General features: G+C 39.4%; 1 protein-coding gene across 1 annotated transcript in view; it reads right to left on the bottom strand.

The window, feature by feature from the left end:
• Window positions 1-15,485, bottom strand: part of LOC149414205 (uncharacterized) — a 75,165-nt gene that overhangs the window by 25,705 nt on the left and 33,975 nt on the right. Inside the window, exons 9-16 of the mRNA XM_089643871.1 lie at window positions 12,252-12,449; window positions 11,918-12,126; window positions 11,212-11,387; window positions 7,182-7,399; window positions 6,048-6,264; window positions 5,271-5,499; window positions 3,138-3,239; window positions 1,015-1,126 (exon numbers count right to left, since the gene is read on the bottom strand). Coding sequence (XP_089499997.1) covers window positions 1,015-1,126; window positions 3,138-3,239; window positions 5,271-5,499; window positions 6,048-6,264; window positions 7,182-7,399; window positions 11,212-11,387; window positions 11,918-12,126; window positions 12,252-12,449 — 1,461 coding nt within the window. The remainder of the gene's footprint in view (window positions 1-1,014; window positions 1,127-3,137; window positions 3,240-5,270; window positions 5,500-6,047; window positions 6,265-7,181; window positions 7,400-11,211; window positions 11,388-11,917; window positions 12,127-12,251; window positions 12,450-15,485) is intronic.

Here is a 15,485-nt window from a genome sequence, read left to right on the forward strand (position 1 = left end):
GGGAGCCGTATCGGGAGAGCAGTATTGGGCGAGCACAGTATTCTCATTGCTCATAGACTCTGAGCTCACATATTGAGCTGGTACCATGGGAGCCGTATCGGGAGAGCAGTATTGGGCGAGCACAGTATTCTCATTGCTCATAGACTCTGAGCTCACATATTGAGCTGGTACCATGGGAGCCGTATCGGGAGAGCAGTATTGGGCGAGCACAGTATTCTCATTGCTCATAGACTCTGAGCTCACATATTGAGCTGGTACCATGGGAGCCGTATCGGGAGAGCAGTATTGGGCGAGCACAGTATTCTCATTGCTCATAGACTCTGAGCTCACATATTGAGCTGGTACCATGGGAGCCGTATCGGGAGAGCAGTATTGGGCGAGCACAGTATTCTCATTGCTCATAGACTCTGAGCTCACATATTGAGCTGGTACCATGGGAGCCGTATCGGGAGAGCAGTATTGGGCGAGCACAGTATTCTCATTGCTCATAGACTCTGAGCTCACATATTGAGCTGGTACCATGGGAGCCGTATCGGGAGAGCAGTATTGGGCGAGCACAGTATTCTCATTGCTCATAGACTCTGAGCTCACATATTGAGCTGGTACCATGGGAGCCGTATCGGGAGAGCAGTATTGGGCGAGCACAGTATTCTCATTGCTCATAGACTCTGAGCTCACATATTGAGCTGGTACCATGGGAGCCGTATCGGGAGAGCAGTATTGGGCGAGCACAGTATTCTCATTGCTCATAGACTCTGAGCTCACATATTGAGCTGGTACCATGGGAGCCGTATCGGGAGAGCAGTATTGGGCGAGCACAGTATTCTCATTGCTCATAGACTCTGAGCTCACATATTGAGCTGGTACCATGGCTCCCGCTCTTAATAAAATGAGTCCATCGCTAACTTGGTACAACTCTTCACTTTCAAGCCGCTTTTAACTGATTGTTCGGTTTGGATTACAGAGGCGTATCAATGTATTCTGATAAAGGCGTGTGGAAAGAATTGTTCTTACCTGAAATTAATATCGTTTTTCCTTGCGATTTCTTCTCCAGCCATTGCATGTGTCAAATTTCCTCTCATCGAAGTCAGCGATGACAGCATCACGTCCGTTTGTATGGGCAATCCTGTTGAAAATAAATGTAGTGTTTTTATTAATTACAACAGATAATGAAAGAAGAATAGCATAGCACAAAGCCAATGGGTTCGGTTTCCGCAAAGGGTAGAGAAACAAGCTATTTCTTGTCCAATGAATCACAGTTTATGTATGACAATGAGGCATGGAAGGATGAAAGTAGTTTAATAATTTTACAAAATAGCACAAAGATTATATATTAAAAGAACAATATTGTTACATTAACGTGTCTACTAATTGGTTACCTACATGGCAACTATTAATCTAATTCCAGCCAATTCATTACAGAATAATGTGTAGTAGTAGTACATGTAGATGTAGGGTGACCATGATGCATATACATTGATATTTAATTACAAGAAAAAAATATTATTAACTATTATTTTAAAAAGAGAGAAGAAAGAAAGAAAGGACAAAGGTGAAAGAATATGTTAGAAATCCTCGAATAGAAAAACTATTTAATGTCTATTCTTTTTAAATGTACACAAGCAATTAGACGACTTTATGTGATCTGGAAGACTATTAACCTTTCCCTTACTGGGCTAAAAAAATTCACGCGTTCCGGTGCTGTGTAGTCAATACACATCTCAAAATAAGCGATTTAATATCGGAAAAATATTAATATTCATAGCTAATCGATTATGTTTATTATATTTTATATCAAAAGTGATAATAATTGTAATTTAATTGCTGAAAACATGAAAAAACTATCGGCAGATGCAAAAAAAACGTGCGAGGGGTCCACATCTAACAACGGTCCGCGACCGACTGGCTGTCGGCTGGCACACACACAGCTATGCGGTCGTAGGTATCGATGGTCCAACTCAAAATACAACTGCGGTCGTGTGGATTTCTCATGTTCTCGCATAGCGAACTAAAGCGGGACATCAATAGCGTGTCATTTCCTTGCACACTCTTCGAGTAGCAGTGTCACACGCAAAGATATTAGAAGAACGAGATATGCTACGTTGGCCGCCGGACCGTAGCCGGAGTACTACCTAATTAGGGTACTTTGAACGGTATCGGGACGTGTACGCACAGAAATCTGTTCTATGTATTAGTGCGGATACCTTAGCGATGCCTTAGCGTAAGCGAAGGTGTGCAGTAGTATTGGTGAACAAAACCGGCGACACTCGGCAAAACAATTCCACTCAGTACGAACTGCGCATAGCACATCTCGTTCTTCTAATATCTTTGGTCACACGGTTGATTGTATTGGTGTATTTGTTCCCGATTTTTAACAAAAATCTCTAATTTTTAATTGAATTTGAAAACTATGTAAAATATTATTTTTTAATTCAGTGCATAAATGTATAACGGAGGAATACCTAAAATCTGAACCCAGAATTTATTATATTTATAGAGTTATTAAAGTTATTAGAAGCAATGTGTAGTAAATACACACCACAGATGAGGAAAGGTTAAATTTAAGTGGAGCCTGGTACAAATAGGATGGGTTGTTTCGGAGAATTCGAACAATTCATCAAATTTCAACGTTCATTTTAAAGTTCTGTGAAAGATTTTTTCAAGTTCTGTTTTTATTTCAGTTTTGTCAAGCAACTAGCCTATAATTATATAATAACAGAACTTGAATTGGACTTTCACAGAACCCAAAAATGAATGTTGAAATTTGATGAATTGTTAAAATTTTCCGAAACAACCCGTCCATAATGTCTTTGCCCAAATGAGGATTTAGGGTGAATTGCCATAAAGTTCAGACCAATTCTTGTAGCACGAATTTGCTGTGTTCTTTTCGCATAACTAATATTGTTAAAAAAATCTGCACAGCGTTTGTGTGATAAATAGTTGTGTTAAATTCATGATATTTCACTCTTTTTAAAATAACTTTGTAGGATAGCCAAATTAGTGAATTAGTAGGGGGTGCCAAAAGAGACATTAAAGAATGAGAATGGAGCCAGGAGTGTGCGCCCAAACAGAGGCGCATACTCCTGGCTTTTTTACATTAATGCCACTCCTGAAGAAAATAATTGGTATGTTCTTACCGAGGTCTGACGGCAGGATGCTGGTCAACAGAGTGGGATACACCAGTGTCTGTTGGTTAACATGGCTCTCCGCTTGTAGAAAACTGTTCACCATCTTGGTAACTGAAATTAAAATTAATATTTAGTTGAGTTGGCTCTCAGAAGTTGAGCGTACTGTTCAGGGCCCGCAGATACTGCAGATGGTACTCAACTGCTGACCCTGTACAGATCTCAAGTACACCACGCTGTTGAATTTAGCAGCCACCTCTGTTCTGGAGCCCCCAATTACCTGAAAAAACCCTTGACTCAATGGGAAGAAATGAGTGACTGAATGAATGAGATTGCGATCTTTGGAGCGCAGATATCAGGTGGGAATGCTGACCTTGTTCTACCGATATTTCAATAGAAAATGCTCTGATCTAAACTAGCGTACCTTGAGCAATAGTGCAATATTTGTACACAGCATCATTTTCATCGTCAGATGAGAATGGGTCGCTTCACACATTCCACAGCTGAGCTGTAGAATCATTTTCGGACTTCTGTGTTTATTCCCTCCTACAATACGGATCTAGTTTCACTCCATCCATTCTTCAAAAAGACCATTCACACAGCTTGCACAGAGGGGACAGATCTGACTAATACATATATTAAAAAATAAAAAAGCCTCTTTAGTTAGTGAGGTTAGATTAGGTTAGGGTCTTTCACAGAAATTCAAACGTAAAATTTCCTTCAAAAATGTAACATCGAACTGGAATACATTTTATTGTTTGTAAATGATGTTTTCAGATTTTCACGGCCAAAAGTATTATCGTGATTTATTTAGCAATGTTGTGCAACCTCCTTCCTTAGCCAACATTTCACACAGCGTTACAGTGTCCATCATCAGGGCAGATGTGTTTATTGTGGTGAAGTGTGTGATTATGTACGTAGAAGCGATACCACGCTACGCACTCCAATCCTCTAAGGACCGGAACGTTCCGTACAAACCTTAGTTTCCATGTAACCATCATGTACAGAATACCGAGAACCCAATTACGGAAGCAATAGAAATCCACAAAAACCCCACTAATATTAAGAAAGTGTTAATCTACGACCATCTTGCTGATATATGTCCACTGAACAAAATGTATGATTATACTATTGCTCTGGGGGACTTCTTCGCAGACATAGCATCACTGCGAGACAATGCTTGACAGCAACTAATCACTCATCTCATAATAACATTTTGTAACTTGTATCGAAGAGAGCTGCAAGCGGAACATCGCCTGAAAAACAGCGTAGATGTTAAATTGAAGACACAATATCACGCATAGTGTTTCCGTTTAATATGCTACAGAACAAACTGTTCCTTCTGATGTGGTGGTAAAAGCAAGATCGCCGTATGAGATCTTTGTGAGATGTTATATCCAGACCGAGTTTCGATTAGCCATGTGGGAGATTTTGTTGGTTGTTAGGCACTTGACAGCACTTATTAACTGGCCGCTACTGCTCCTGACTACTTCTCGCCCCGCTCGCCACCTTTCTGCAGAAATAAAACTATCGCCTATTGAATTTTGCCGCTCGCTTTCCGCTGCTCGTTACTATAAAAGCGAGAACCGTTTTTTTGTGAGTACTGCGCATGCCAATATACAGTGAATCATAATCTGCTATTTGTAAACGATGGCTGTGAAGATTAACAGGATGAAGAGGAGAATTATACTTCAACATACCCGGTGAGTCCTTCTTCGTTCCCTTGAGACATTTTCTCCTTGGTACAGTGGTTTCATAATCAACGGTCCTTCGATTGCACATAACTACACTTCAGACTTCTACCTAACAAGGACATTGTTATGAAGCAGTGTTAATAATAAATGTAAATATTATAATTGTTATTTACTCAATTAATTATATCCGAACTAATTAATTAATTAATCAGTGGATGAGTAGGGCAACACTGGAGGAACGAGTCGAGCGGATTCCGTTTCCGGAAGGATTCACTCTTGGATTTACGCTGTCATGGGCAAGGTAACAGAGATAGCACAGTCAACTATGTGCTTCATCAATTTAAAAATACCCATATGTATGAAGAACGAATAAGCACTAGAGCCTTGAGACAGTCACATGTAAAATCTTTTAACATCCCAGTTTGTCAAACCAAAAAAAAAGTATTCTTACTGTCCCCACTGGTCCACTTGTCGAAGGAGGTCTGGTTGACGTGCAGGGCCATGACGGTCTTGCCCTGGTGCTTGACCAGCAGCTCCATGTGCACGAGAGCGGGCACACGCGTGCTGGCGCGCACGTCGCGCAGCGCGCTCACCAGGCGGTCCAGACGGACGGCGTCCCCATTAAGCCGGCGCACCTTGTTGAGGAAACTGCCCGCTACGCCCTGAACCTTTATGTAGACCTACAGAAATACATTTTTATTATTGCATTTAGGAATCAAACAGTTATTTAAAAGATAATTGAACTGTTATGCGGAAAAGCAGCATTATGTGAAAAAGCATGTTCTGAGTTTTGAATTTTAAAATAAGTTAATCCTTTCTTCTCAATTCAATGGACCTTTAAATAGGTTATATTAGTAGAATGGATGACATGTTGTGGAAGTTAGTTCCATGCTTCCAATACTCTATGTTAGTAGAATGGATGAAATGTTGTGGAAGTTTGTTCCATGCTTCCACTACTTTATTTGCAAGGAAGTGTTTACTAGGATTGGAGGCAAAATGTTAATTTTAATTAAAAAAAAAAAAAAATTCTCCAAGTAGATTAATATTTTTGCTGGTGAAGATTTCTTGGATGCCATGGCAACTATAATGTCCAGATAAAATTTTGAAACTCTCAATTTCTCATTGGTAATCTTAGTTCCTAGAGTTTATCTTCATATTTCCGGTTGAATTGAACATCCGTCTACTCTTCAAGACCCAGGTACATGCAGGAGATGACTCCAGCACTCACGGCATAATCCTGCACCATCAGGCCGGCATTGTGCGCCATGAACGTGAAGTAAAACACATTGGGCAGGCCGGTGTTGGGATCGGCCACGCTAAACAGGTGCAGCATGGAGCCCATGTCGCGATCCGGGTCTGCCGCATCCATCAGGTAGTTGCCCGAGGCCCAGAAGCGAGGGCCAGGATTCACCACCACGCGGCTCACATAGCTGGCCAGTTTCGCGCTGGAAATAAATATTAAAAAAGGATAAATTACAAAGCTTTAAAAATAAGAGAGGGTTTCTAAGAAGACCTTGCGGAAAAAAACCTCAAATGTCACAAATGGATTATTTTTCAGGAGAGCATTTAAACTGCGCGTGTTGCTTTTATGTGTTGGACATAAAGCAACACGCTCAATTATTTCTCTACCTGCACAGACAGACTGAGCCACAGCCACGCGTGGCGGGGTACAGCTAGTAAATCTTATAAAAAATTTCTGCGTACCCCGGGATTTGAACCTGCAACTTACCCGTCAAATATTAATAAAACAATCTGATATAGTTTTCATGTGAAGACAAAAATTTATTTTATAAACAATATTATTATAATAAAAAAAAACTCAACATTTTTTTTTACCATATTTAGAATATTAAATAACAGAATGTATTTTACAATTTGGGAGGTGAGTCCCGGGAACCATTTATTGGATAAGCAACACTCACGCCATAGGTCACCCCAAGTGCCCACCAGGTGCGCGGCGGGCCAGATCGGGAGAGGCTGGTTTGGGGAGACCCTTTGACCTCTCCAACTGGTCTCTCCTGACCCATCGCCTTACACCGCAGCGCGAGGGATAGATCACACGTCCGTCACTCCTGGACACTGATCCCTAGATTCCTCCTATCTTTTTTCATCCCAGAACTTCCTATTCTTCCTTTACTTAAAAAGTACCTCCACACAGCATCCCGAAAGATGAAGGAAAATAATTTTCCTCATGGTCTCCTTACAGTAAAATCTAGGTGAATTCGTTGGCTTTAAGCGGCAGTAAGCACTTTCATATGTCTCCATATTAATATTTTAAGAAATGGTATTAATTAAATAATTTGATAAATGACTATAATACAATTGCTCAAACGGTTGAAGAAAAAACAGAAGATGACCTTACAGATGCTTGTAGCAGTCAAAAGTGGTGTGTTCCATGCTCTTGATGGTGGTATAGAAGAAGTGCTTGAGATGTCCTGATGACTGGGCGGAGATGAACCAGTACAGCGACAGCAGCCGATGGGGAGACGGCTCGGCCATCAGTAGCATGGTGGTAGCGGCGATCCTCATCTCAAGCGACTCGCTGGGGTTCTGCAGGATGGGCCAGTACAGATCGTGTACCTAACAAATGATTGATTGATTGGTCAGTGGATGGATTTAGATTTCTGATTGATTCCACGTGTACATTGCAATTGCGTTGTTTCAACGGTTTGTTGCGATTGTTTGGTAGGCAATTTGATTTTTTGTGTTTAGTACGTACTCTCCGATTATCATTTGACCATTTTATATCTTAAACACGCTGTTGGAAGATGAGAGAAATCAGGGGTGTTAAATTGTTTTTCCGCTTTGCAATGAAATCCAAATAAACAGAATATCTCTTAAGGTATCCGACAACTACAGGGTTTTCCAATAAGAGGTGTTATTTTGATATTCAAAGAAACTTTTCCCGTAAAAGATCAATGGTTTTGTTGCTTGTGTAGCACGTAGCACGTAGCGCTGTCTCGTTGAAAGTAAACGTAGTCCAGATCAATACCATCCAATTCCAGCCATAAAAAATCATTAATCATCTCTCGATAGCGCAATCGATTCACTGTAACTGTTGCTCCAGCCTCATTTTCTAAAAAGAAAGGTCCAATGACTCCGCCGGACCATAAACCGCACCAAACAGTCACACGTTGAAGATAGAGAGGCTTTTCAACAATAACTCTTGGGTTTTCCGAGCCCCAGATGCGACAATTTTGCTTGTTGACGAAGCCACCGAGGTGGAAATGGGCCTCATCACTCAAGATGATTTTTCGATGGAATTCTAATAATTAATAATAGTGAATTTTAATAATTTCAATGCGTTGTTGAAGCGTGTATCGTTCCATTTTTATTAATGGCGTAGTTTCTACTTGTCAAATGTAAAAAAATGACAGCTTCAAAAGTAACATCTACCGAAATAGCGGGCTATTCAAAATAACACCTCTTATTGGAAAACCCTGCACACCAACCCCCCCCCAGGCCTCAGGCATATTGAACATTGTATTTCTAAAACATGCTGTTGGAAGATCAGAGAAATCAGGGGTATTAAATTGTGTTCCCACTTTGCAATTAAATCCAAATAAACAGAATATCTCTTAAGTTATCTTAAATCTAAATACAGTTTTTGAAGGGTGATGACTATTATATTATATGATAATTTTGAATGCAAACATAAAAAAGGTTTAAAAATAGCTCACCTTACATTTTTTCGTCTAAACACTGAACTAAAAATATGAAGAGTGAAAAAAAACCACAAAGTTTATTAGATAAATGTATTATGAACACTACTCTCTCTCTTCACTTTTTGCTGTTTCATATAAAAATAATTTATATAAATTTCACAATTTTTCATAAGTTTTTCTCAAATTGCGGTCGAAACCTTTAGTTCATTTTAATTTGTCTGTAGTCAGCTTCTAGATTTGAATATAAAGTGTAGTGTTTTCTCTTTCTGTCACCATTTAGATCATATAACAAGATACCCCTCCACTCGACTCCTCATAGAGTATAAGGTCTTAAACATACGACAACTCCACCTAAAATTTTCGCTAATCAATTTCCTGTTCAAATATAAAAACAAAACTCTCTTACAACACAACTACACCACCAGAACAATAACCAACGGTCACTACAAAGTACCTTCACTACATACCACGTCAGCTCAAAGACACGGCCGGCATAGTCCAGTGGTAACGCATTGGACTGCCATTCCGAAGGTCGCGGGTTCGAACCCGGCGTGCGCAAATAAATTTTATTTGATTAATTTGTGTTATTTCACAATTAATTAATTAAAATAATATATAGTATATTTGCGGCACGTTCCAGAGTGGAAGATACTACCAGTATCGCCCTGGTGTAAGACCACCATTCAGAATTGAAACGTTGCTCCAAATGGCTTTAGCCGTGTTTAGTGACTAGATCTGAATAGCCAGGTACTTCCCCACCTTCCTCTTTCCCTTCCCCACTTACCTTCAGCCTCACAACATCCCCCAATCGGGGATGCCATAGTCTCACTGGCTCCAGACGGGAGCAGTTGGGACTCTTGTGAGGTATTCACTATAAAAAAAAAATAAAAAAAAAAACTTTTTCTTCCTAGCTCCTAAAATCTTTAACCTTATCCCTGAAAACCTAAAAACCGCGAGTCAACCCCATTCCTTTAAAAAACAAATTACGAAATGGTTCCTTACACACGGAATACATTACAACTACAATACCCATTTATTCTACACTCTTTCAATTTAATCACAAAAAACCACATGTACTCTAAATCATGTATCAATAAAATAAATATTTCTCACTATGACAGTAAAGGAGACAATGATTTCTAAGAGACCATAGGAGCTGTTCTGAAAAGTGAACAAACTGACTTTATGGGTAATAGCTAGAGATGGCAAAATTTAGCATTAATTTTCAGATTTTTTAGCATTAAAAATTGGAAATTTAGCGTTTTATAGCATTTTGAGGCATAATTTCGCGTTTTGTAGTAAAATAGAAAAAAATGTATTTCCTGAATGTTTTTAGCGCATATTTTAAGTATTTTTGGTAAAATATATGTTTAACCTTCATTTGCAAGTATTTCCATGTGAAAGATTATAAATAATTAATTTTAATATTAAATGAATAAGGAAGGAAACTCTAAGTACGGGTCGAACACAAACACAACAAATGCAGATTGCGATTAACATCAATAGGCGTAATTTATTTCGCACAAATTGTGTAATGTCAAAAAGCAATTTTAGCCTACAGTACAAAAATATTAAATTTTGACACATAAAATAGAAACAGAATTATAAAAAATCGTAGGAAAGGCTTCCAAAAATGATAAAAAGGAGGCATAATACTTTTCCCTGCACATTTACATGAAACTACCTTCCTTATGCATTTTTCTCAATTCTTCTTTAGTTGTACTGGACTAAATATTACTGTATCAGCTTCTCCAATTTGTATGGTTCTTTGACTTCTGAAATACGCTATATTCTCGGAAAGCGTTTAAATTCAGTGTAAAGTATAAATTAAAATATTAAATATTTACTCATAAAATAGTAACAAAATTGTAAAAAGAGGTAGGACAGGCTTCAAAAATGAAATAAAGTAGGCATATTTGAAATACAGGTAAATAGAAAAAACAATGGAAATGGCACTGATATTATTTCCGCTGATAAATATAGATTTTTTGAAATTCTCACATATTATTTTAATACCCGGTATTTTCGGGAAATTCGCGCCTATTTCGCTAAATAGAATAATTTAGCTGAAATACGGCCAAAATCACGTTTTTCGCGTTAATTCGCGAAATAGAAATCACTGGAAACACTTTCAAATGCCTTGAAACGCAAAGAAAACTTATAAATGCCCTATTTTCGAACCATAAATATTTTTTCGCGTTTTTAGTTAAAACGAAATTTTGCCATCTCTAGTAATAGCTGTTAGTTCACGAAACCAAAGAAATTAGCCTGACCGTTTAATTTGCCGATTTTTTTTAACTGGTTGGAAGCACAAAATCAAGCTCTATAATTGGCCGGTATTCCTACGTCAACTTCAGAAGTCCCCAGTGTGCCTAGACTGGAGGGCAAAGCCAAGTACGCTTGCACTAGTTATCTTACTCGTACACACGCAACTATACCTAGCTTGCTTAGTTGACCATTTTACCAGTCACCCGGCCTCGGTGTATTTTAGAAATTACGAATTTCACAATAAGAACTATTTTCACAAAATACATGTTTTCATTTTTAGCTAATTTGTATGTGCTTACTATAGTCTGCCGCTTCCATTAATTGGTAATTGCCCGGCTTTAGGAGTAGCAGATTAGTAACAGAGCCCTGTATTTTGATTTGATTGATTATTGATTGATTGATGATTCCCAGGTAGGTGCAGGTTGGATTGATTAGACACAAAGATTGATTGATTGATACCTCTTGCGGGTAGAGGTGTGCCAGCGGCATGGTGGCCCAGCAGGCGAGGAAGCGCTCGTGCGGGGAGCTGCCCAGCCCGCCGCTGATGATGGGCGCCAGGTAGGTGCGCACCTGCTGCAGCTGCAGATTGGACAGTCCCATCAGCCAGGTGAGGCGATCTGTGTAATCCGGACTCTCTGGAACGTGTGATGGATTGATTGATTTAAGTGCCACGAAAGTGAATACGCGAAATAAAAATAGGCACAAGTGCCCAAAAAATGAACTATATATGCAGAAATATTTTTTGTGCCACAGCCTATATAAAGTGCGCTAGTGTCAGCAAATTTTTTTTTAAAATAGGCACCAGATGCCATTCATTTCAACTGTCATTTGTATGTAAATGGCTGACAATGGAGATGCATCTTGTTCTGTTGATAATGAAAGGTGTGTTCATGAAATATTCACCGTTTGTTTGTTCACTAAATCCATAGCGCCACGCTATAGCGATGTAGTCACGCATTGCTAGCTGAGCTTCGCCACGAAAATGCCCATTTTTAGGATGCTTCATCCACTGAAGAGTGGTAAAGGTGGGAGAAAAGGCCGGAGATCGCCAAGTAGCACAAGACAGGGTGAATAATCCAAAAACTTCCAAACTATTTTCTTCCCATCCGGTGACAATATATTCCCCGCTCTTTATACTTAGGTATGAGGTGTAAGAAATTCTCACCCGTAAACCTGGAGAAGAACATCTGAACGTACTCCTCGAAGGTATCCTGAGAACAGCTCCCCGATATGAAGGTTCGGAAGACGAGGGTGGAGTAAGCCAGGATAGCGGCGTGGCGCACAGGCTCGGGGTGTTCCTGTCCCAGTTTCAACAGCGGCTCCATCTGCTCCAGCAAGCTGGGTCCCAACTCTTGGACGCTGAACGGCAGCTTCCTGTCACACAAATATTACAATTTTAGGTTAGAACCACAACAACACCTATAGACACTCAATAGAACAGCTGTTTGAACACCTGTCTGCAGACACGAATAGACGGTTTGATGGATTGATTGACTGACCTCAGCATCTGCAGTGTGGCCTCCCCGGCGCGGCCGTTCTGCACCAGGTGCGAGGCGAGCAGCGCGGATGCGGGGCTGGTGCACTGCGGCAGGGCCTGCAGGAAGATGTTGCGCATTGTCTCGCGGTTGTAGCTTGTGCTCAAGTCAAGTTCGTCGTGCGCCGCCTTCAGGGTGTCGTAGTTCATCATGGACATTATCCTGTAACAAGGAAAAATGTTATTGAGTAATTTAAGATTAAGTTGTTGTGATGTTCTACCCTTCAGGGTAGTCAGCCGTGGACTTCTTGCCACAGACTTCCAACACTCCTTGGATGGAAGATACCTCTTTCAGTAATACATAGGTTACTTGTTATTAACTGGTTTATTAGAATATCGCGTGTACAATATAACCGCGTTCGTCAACCTTTCTCTGAACTAGCTAGATTCGATCTGCCAGAGGGATTCCAAATGAAACCTAACCTAAAGCTGAGACGCCCTCTGTCGACGGAGGCTAAAACTAAGAGCACTGCCATCTGTGTCTAAAAGCCCGAAGCTTTATACACAACATCTTCCCCCTGCTAACTAGAAACCTGTCTACGATATTTCATTGTTACAGTATTATTTTTTTAAATCACGAATCTGTACAATCGCAAACAGATGTCACTAAAATCAATATTATTAAAATCAAGAACTAAATATTTGAAAATATATCATTACACACAAAATTAAATAATTCATTAAGCACTGACTCTACTCCAAAAAGATGTTGACTCTATAAGTAGCTGATTCTTTCCCTGGAGGTCATTTCAAAGACGTCTGGGACGAAGTCGTCCCGCCCATGGTGCTGGTTCATTTTGTGGTGGGCTTCTGTTTCTCCCTGGAGAGCTGAAATCAAGAGAACACCGGTTAAAATCTCTCAAAAGGAGTGACGTGTCAACCTCATCTGCCCAGCATTTCGTCATATCAGACGCGAAAGGTTCACTCTCTGCCTCTTCCTCTCTATGCTCTTGACATCCTCTCAGTTGATCAATATGCCTTTTCCACGACATCTGTGTCCCCACAATTTTAATAATATACAGTTTTTTTCCCAGTCTTTTTTCAACAATTCCTTTTGCCCAAGAACATTTATTCACTTGTCTGAAGTCTCTCGCTAAACACTTCTGACCTATCTGAAAACTTCTACAAACAACCCCCCCGAAATTCCTAAACTGATTTTCTTGACCTTTAATAATATTCGCATTCGCTAAATTCTCTGTCGAGGTTGCTACGTTTCCTTCAAAACTTTTAGGTAAAAGGCTACTAAAGGTTGATTTTAATCTCCTACCAAACATTAGCACTGAGGGTTCAATTCCAGTTGTGGAATGTGGAATATTTCTATAATCACTTAAAAATTCATATAATCTATCTCTGTAATTTGACTTAAATACGTTATTAACAAGAATTTTCTTTAAAAAATTCTTCACTGTTTTTACCGAGTTTTCTGCCTGCCCATTGCTTTGGGGATGACGCACTGGCGTTGTTAAAAACTCAATATTATTATACTCTAAGAAATCTTTGAACTCCTGACTAGTAAAAACGGTTCCATTATCAGTTACAATACAGTCCGGGTACCCAAAATTTGAAAAAATTCTCTTCAACTCATTAATCGTATGACTTGAGTCTGCTTTCGGTATTTCCACACAATCTACCCATTTTGAGAAAGCGTCGCAAATAACTAAAAACATTTTCCCCGAAATTGGCCCACAATAATCCAGATGCAGCCTCTTCCATGCTGATCCTGAATTAGGCCAGACTGATAAATGACTCTTAGGTGGTAACGGCCTAACTGCTGCACAATCTTTGCAACTTTGAACGATTTTCTCTAAGTCCTTGTTCATTGACGGCCACCAAAAATAACCTTTGGCTAATCCCTTCATTTTTACAATGCCCAAATGCGATCTGTGTAACAAATCTAAAACTTTACTCTGAAGCGAACTTGGAATTATAATTCTATGTTGCCAAAACAAACAATCATTTTCAATAGATAATTCATTCCTTTTCATCCAGAATTTCCATAAAAAACTATCGCGATTTACCCACTTGGGCCAACCTCTACGAAGATGCCCTAAAATTCCTTGAATTTCTGGGTCTGAGCCTGTCGCTGCGACTATACGCTTTACATCTAAGTGTTCACACTTTTCTATATAGCCTATGAAATCGGAACCTAGATCGTCTACCGATTTTTCCTCTGAGTTTTCCAACGGCAAACGCGATAAATAATCCGCATGATTATTAGCTGATTTGACGTACTCAATTTTGTATGAGAACCCTGCCAAGATGATCCCATAACGTTGCAACCGATTAGCTGCTAACACCGGTATATGTTTATTTTCTACTAAAATCCTCATTAGTGGCATATTGTCTACACATAATGTAAATTCTCTTCCATATAAATAGCGAAAAAACTTGTTTAACCCAAAAACAATAGCCAAAGCTTCCAAATCAAGGATGCTGTATTTTTTTTCCGCACTTGTTAAACTTCTGGACGCAAATTCAATTGGTCTCAACGATCCATCGGCGAAACTATGGAACAGGGAAGCTCCGAGCCCCGAGCTACTTGCATCAGTATATAGCTTAATAGGTAAATTAGGAAAGTAATTAGTTAGTATCCTATTACTACTCATTAGGCATTTAATCTTGTCCACAGCGTCTGAACACCTCTGATCGAACTCAAACCTCGTATTTTTCTTTAAGAGATTATGTAACGGTTCGCAGATTGAAGACATATTCGGAATGAAATTCCTATAAAAATTAAAAAATCCTAATAAACTTTTTAATTGTTGAACATCTGCTGGATACGGTGCTTTTTTAATAGCTTCTAATTTGTCACTTTGAGGTTGAATACCCTTTTCCGAAATTACGTATCCTAAAAAATCAATTGTTTTAACAAAAAATTCACATTTCTCCGTATTGACGCATAAACCACATTCTCTTAAGCGATTACACACCGCGCGAATATTATTCTCGAGATCCCGCTCATTGATCCCTGAAATTATAATGTCATCTAAATAAAATGCCACGCCTTTTAAATCTTGCAAACAACTTGCTATAGTTCTCGCAAAAATTGCCGGTGCCGATTTAAAACCGAAGACCAGTCTATTAAATTGGAATAATCCCAAATGCGTATTAATGCATGTAAATCTTTTACAATGTTCCTCCAATTCTAACTGACAGTATGCTTGTTTTAGACCCAGTTTCGCAAATAATTTACCTGAAC

The sequence above is a fragment of the Hesperophylax consimilis genome, chromosome 20, assembly GCF_061612785.1.
Source record: "Hesperophylax consimilis isolate HC1 chromosome 20, BYU_Hcon_1.0, whole genome shotgun sequence".
NCBI classification, from domain to species: Eukaryota; Metazoa; Arthropoda; class Insecta; order Trichoptera; family Limnephilidae; genus Hesperophylax; species Hesperophylax consimilis.